Consider the following 5,925-nt stretch of genomic DNA (forward strand, 5'->3'; position numbering starts at 1 on the left):
GGCTATCATTAGACACTTCTTCCTTTTCTGCACTTTTTGCCTTAGTGCCTGTCTTTATTGCAGTGGGTATGCCAGGGTATCTTTGATGAAATGCCTCCCATAGATACTCTATTAATGAATATACTGCCATCCCGCAGAGAACACTGAATAATAACCGTATGATATTCGGGTACTGCCATATTTGGGTTATCTCTTCTTTAGAATCCACTCTCATTCTATTTATTGCATTTTTGCACCCGAATATATTGTATATCTAAAGATCATTTTTATTTTTATATTTATATTAATACTCTGCTACTTCTCTATATACTTGTATAAAGCATATTAGTATTTAACAATTTGAGTCAAGATCACTACTGCAGGATATACACAGAAGAGTGTGCAGAGTGTGTTATACTGAGGGTATTCTGCTGGATACCTCTTGTATTTGCGCATATCCACTCTCTTTCCACTCTACTGCATGCATACTTGGATAGTTGTGACTTTTCTGTCTTGGATGGCTCTATTTCTGAGTCTGCCATCATACAACAGACCATCTGAGTCATAGACAGAAACATTCTCTATGTGCTAACTGCACTTTCTAGCTAGTGTATCTGTTATACACTGTACTATGTCTATATATTCACTTAATAGACTTTCTTGCATTAGCAACACACAACTGTTGCATTTAGAATGCTTTAAAGTAAAGTATATTTATTGAATATCCTTCCTACTAATAATCTTGCGCTCTTGGGAAATTTCAGAGAATTCTCTGCAAACTAGATAGAGTAAAAGAAAAAAGACAACTGTCTCTTCTCCATAAAGCTCTATTTAAGCACAGAAATAATTTCCTACAAAACCAATACTAGCAAAATAAATTATTTTCTGGTTAGTGAAGAGTTAGCTATAACACTAGCAAAACTTCAGTAAAGCAGCTATCAAACAGCAAACACTTGGATAGCAGTCAGAAGGCTGCTGAGAGTTGAATTGTGCGTATAGAGTTATATGGACAATCTATGAGCTATTCTTTGAGTATCCGAGCCCTTCCAAGTTAAGTCTTCTGGCAGTTCACCTACTGTCTAAGAGCAAGACCATTGTAAAATATTTACTAGAACTTAGGGTGTTCGAGGCAGCATTCTGGGCATTTGGAGTGCTTGAAACTTTCGGGTTATATCACTGGGTTCGGGTGGGTTTATGGTTTTTACATATTCAGAAAGAACATGCAGAATATAGCTGTCTATTGGAATCTTGGGTATTTCTATCTGTAACTTAGAACAACCCGAATTTACAGCACACTTACGAATTCCTAAATGAACTTTTTCTGGTGTCACAAAACGAATAACTATCGACTGATTCCTGCATTTTGTTACATAGTGGATCACTATACTTCCAGTCAAATAGTTTTTATTATTCACTATCTGAATACTATAATCCACAAAGTTCACAAGCATTATTCTCTTATCATTAGAAGATGTAGAAGATATTGAGAATACATCTGCAAGTGTTTTATTCTTTAAGAATTCTCTTGTCATATGAAAAAATATTACTTCTGCATACTCTGCAATTCCTTTTGTAAAACAGGTTATTCCGAAAGATCCATCCATCTGCTCTCGATCTTGTAGTCTTTCTCTGTACTCGTGTATTTGCTCTATATATTTACTGCAGTCCAGTCCTGTAACTTTTATCATTATTATGAGAATATTTAAAATATCTGGTTCAATCACACGCTTATTATTCTCTAGTGTTGTGTAACTTATGTATGTATTGCGCTTCACCAAGTTCTTAATTATTTTACTCCATTTTTTCTGAACCTCTTGTGGTATTTTCTGCCCTACCTGAATGACAGGCGTATTACTGCTTGGTGGGTTGTTTATATCTGGATTTCCACTTGTTTCGGATGAATCGCTAGAGGTACTCGCGTTTTTAGATGGCATGGCAAACAGACTCTTCACTTCCTTTGACATGTATGGAAGATGGTCAAAATTGTATTTATCTGTCTTCGGGTCATATGCAATGCAGCATAATAAAGTAAGCAGCACAGACTCTATGTCACTTGAAATTAGCCATTCTTCTGGCTGTACACTCCCTTGGGTATTTGCTCCAACTGTTATTTTGGTAGGGAGCAGGCTATTATCTGCAAAGGGAAGTAGTCGGATTTTTTTACTAGCTTCAGCCATACCTTCAAACTCTTTTATCTTCCTCCACCACTTTAATGCCTTTGGATTCGGGGTATACAATGCAAATAATTTATTACGGATCTTCTGTGCAATATTTCTATAATTACTACCAAGTGGATACTTATTCTTACAAAACACCAATTTTTTGATTATATTATAGTAGAGTTTATCTATATCATCTATAGTTTCCAGATAGTAGTATATGTATGACTGTATAAGCCATGTTGGGGTCTTAGTAAACTCATTCTTCCAATAAACTTCTTTCTCGGCAGATTCCTTCAGCGCTATACTCTCTTCAAGCTCCTGGCAGGACTCTGCATTAAGGAAGTACTTAATAGTCTGCACTATTTTACTGCTACTTTTTTTTATATTTGCTTCTTCATTAGAGTCACTGCTTTCCTGCTCTTCTGCACTAGCAATGCATATGGGAACACTGAAGGATTGCTCTGGATTGAACTCATCTGTCCATGTAAGTCTTGGGCATGCGCTTTCCTCGTCCTCAATTATCAGCGGCACAGGCACTCCCTCTGCCCGCAGAAAAAGTATTGCAAGGATGTTATGCGCATATTCCTTGACAGGGTCACTCTTCAAGAAAGAAGTGAAAGAGTCTTTGCAGCCTTCTTTCGGATAGATGCTTATTTTTTCATATGGGGAAGGGAACATGTTAATCAGTGCATTGTAGTGGTCTACAACTCTATTCGGGAGCCTATTTCCCTCTGAATCCTCTTCTCTAGCTATGTCGTTTGTTGAATCTCTTATCCAGAAAAGACCTTTATTCGGTGATGTAAAATAATATTTTTTTATGTATAAATCAGTAAATCGATTATTGTAAAGAATATCAACCTTTCCATATGCATATAGAATAATTGGGCTAATATTCCCACCTATTTTAATGCTCACCTTACCTTTTGTTCCACTTAATAATACTCTTATCACTGTATTCATGTCCTCTTCGCTTAATAACCCTAAGACATTCTGCATAGATAAAAGCATGCATATAAGAAGCACCTTTGCTAGTAGACTGATAGGTATCTGTCTGTTCTTTCTTTTGTATAAATATTTATGTAGCTGATTTCTTCTCTCTGAAGTGTTAGACTTGTTCATACAAATGTGGATATATTTTATTTCTCGTCGCCTATTTATAGGCCTCAAAGAGAAGTCTATCAAATTGACGCCATGAAAGTAGAATCTTATTAGATACGTATGGCAAGTGGCAATATATATTACCTACTCAATCACTTGATTGCAGCCAAATAAAACAAGCAGAGGTTCTTATATAGTATTAGCCTTTAACCAAAGCCCAGAAGGCAATAGCCAACCCATACTTTCTACATTGCTAACCCAGGTAAAGAGTTTCATGCGCGCAAGGCAAGGAAAACCAACACATGTATTTTTCCTTTCATGTTCATATTTTAACACTGCAACCTTCAAATATTTTTGCAGTAATTTGTTTAGTAAATCCCACAGAAGAGAATTCGAGCTATATCGAGTGCATTTCTGCAACAAAATATAATAAAATTTAACTAGTCTTACACACGTATATATTCACGCGTTTGCTTGTTGTTATCCCTGCCTTGAGGGCACAAATCCCTTTTCCAAGCCAGCAATGTGCCACTAAAGCGTCTGCCTATTTGTGCCTGAGTGGCCTGCTCTTTCTGGGCTGTTTTGTGGCTGGCTGTGTTCTCCCTGTGCTCTGCCAGCTGAACATGCTTGCTGGTCAAATGCCAGTAGATGCACTCACATACAACAGACCATTCAGTCATAGACATATGCTCCTTTATGGTCTAACTGCACTTTCTGGCTAGTTTATCTGCTATACACTGTACTATGTCTCTATATTCACTTAATAGACCTTCTATTGGTCTATCAGTGTATATACCTATTAATACATCCATACTCTCTATTTATCTGTCTATTCTTTTATTTCTGTGCATTTGTCTACTTTGTCTTTTTCTTCTCTTTCCAGTGTCCTTCTTGTATTTTTATTCTTTTATATATTGGAAAATAAAGTATACACACAGCCCTCTGAAGCAATTTATTTTACATAGTTATAAAAATAGAAATAAAGCACTAGAGACAGGGAAAAGAAGAAAAGTAGCACATTCCAGAGAACCATCACTAGTCAGATATAAAGAGAGAAATAAGAGGGAGACAAAGAGAGCAACATCCTACAGACAAATAGAGAACGAAACAAGCATTTATTGACAGCTAGACATACACTCGTATATGCATAGTATATTAGCTTTCCTTCTGCACTATACAAATACATAAAGACACTCTATTCGTGTGCACTATTGGGTTTCCTTGCCTATAGGACATAAAACCCTTTATCTGGGCTAGCAATGTAGATTAGTGTTGGACACTGCCTTTCGAGGTTTGACTGTAGGCAAACACGCTACAAGATATACCTGTTTACGCGCCAGCTAGACTAGCCCAGACTATAGGACCCTTTATTAGCTGGTAAGAGAATATCTAATTATCTCCATAAAATATAGCTATTGGAGGAGGTCTATAAATAGAGAACAAGAAATATTTTTTTAGTTTGCATGGCCAAGTCTAACACTTTGAGGAGAGAAAACCAGCCTTATTTAATTAAAATACATCCTTCCGTTATTTGGATTAAGACAGCTGTCTTAGTCAGCATTCTACTAATAAACATACACAGAGCGAACATGACATTGGACGAAATAGAGACCACTCTGCAGTTTGAAATAGCAGCAGATTCTTCACCGGTGAAGATAAACCCAGAGGGGCCTCTAAACTTTCTGCGGGGATACATCTACCAGAAGATGGAGTGCATGTACAACAAAAGATTCTTTGCTCCGCAGATTAATACAGAGTACAATTTAGAGCACTGTAGACATAAGGGAGATCTAGAATATACATACACTCGAAATAGAAGGATGGACATGGCGTACAAAGCACTATCCGATAGTGAAATGGATGTGTACAATGAGCAGTACCACAATTACCTTATTGAGCTGTTTCCATCGCCAACGGGTGACATATCAATAGAGACGCGAGTAAGCCGGTCCTTCATTCGGGCTCTTCGGGCTGAGAAAACAGAGAAGCATGCGCTGCAAATTCTGGCCATGCTGCTTCTTTTCTCAGAGGGGGTAGATATTCCCATTGAATTCACTCAGTCTGCACTAAAGGTATATGAGGCGGACAAAGAAAAGGGAATATACTTTGAAGTGCCCACTGTGATCGAGCGGCTATGTGCTAAAACTGGTGAAGTCGAAAAACTCAAACAGGAGAAGTTTATTACAATAATCAGCTTCTTCCAGAAGAATGCAAGCAAACATGAAGTGCTTAGTATAATGGAGGACAAGTGTACGAAAGAGGAGATTATGTCTGGAAAGTTCTTAGACAGTCCAAAGTTCCTGATACAGTCATACATATTCGGGTTCATAGAGACAGCACAGCATGCAATTGAGTTTATACAGGCAGTGCACACTATGACAGAGAAGTATGCACCAAAGACAGAAGCACCAAGTAAAGGTGACTCTGTATACGACAGGCTTTTTAAACCTGCCAGTACAGAAACAGGCACAGACTGCATGTCATTAATGAAGAAAGCTCAAGAGATTTTAAATACAAAACCGGTCTTCCCATTTGCAGACAGCACGCAGCTTCCTAGATACACATCTGTTCCTAGGTACAGCCGAAAAACAAACACCTTTTCTACTAACCATTCGAAAGACTACAGCAACTGTGTGGAGTGTATGATTCTTTCTCTTTTCTGCTGCTTGGCATATGACCCAGCAGA

General features: G+C 37.6%; 3 protein-coding genes across 3 annotated transcripts; 1 reads left to right on the forward strand and 2 right to left on the reverse strand.

Moving 5' to 3' along the window:
- NESG_02462 (uncharacterized protein) lies at window positions 1-214 on the reverse strand (the record flags this gene model as incomplete). The annotated part of the gene is made up of 1 exon (XM_053050066.1): window positions 1-214. A coding segment is annotated over one exon (214 nt), but the record flags the coding sequence as incomplete, so codon positions are not given.
- An 880-nt stretch (window positions 215-1,094) lies between these two features.
- On the reverse strand, window positions 1,095-3,260 carry NESG_02463 (uncharacterized protein; the record flags this gene model as incomplete). Its single annotated transcript, XM_053050067.1, has 1 exon — window positions 1,095-3,260. The coding sequence occupies one exon, from the start codon at window positions 3,258-3,260 to the stop codon at window positions 1,095-1,097; it is 2,166 nt and encodes a 721-aa protein (XP_052903649.1).
- Window positions 3,261-4,702: 1,442 nt separating this feature from the next.
- Window positions 4,703-5,925, forward strand: NESG_02464 (uncharacterized protein; the record flags this gene model as incomplete). The annotated part of the gene is made up of 1 exon (XM_053050068.1): window positions 4,703-5,925. A coding segment is annotated over one exon (1,223 nt), but the record flags the coding sequence as incomplete, so codon positions are not given.

This window comes from Nematocida ausubeli (genome assembly GCF_000738915.1).
Source record: "Nematocida ausubeli strain ERTm6 chromosome Unknown supercont2.8, whole genome shotgun sequence".
Lineage (NCBI taxonomy): Eukaryota > Fungi > Microsporidia > Nematocida > Nematocida ausubeli.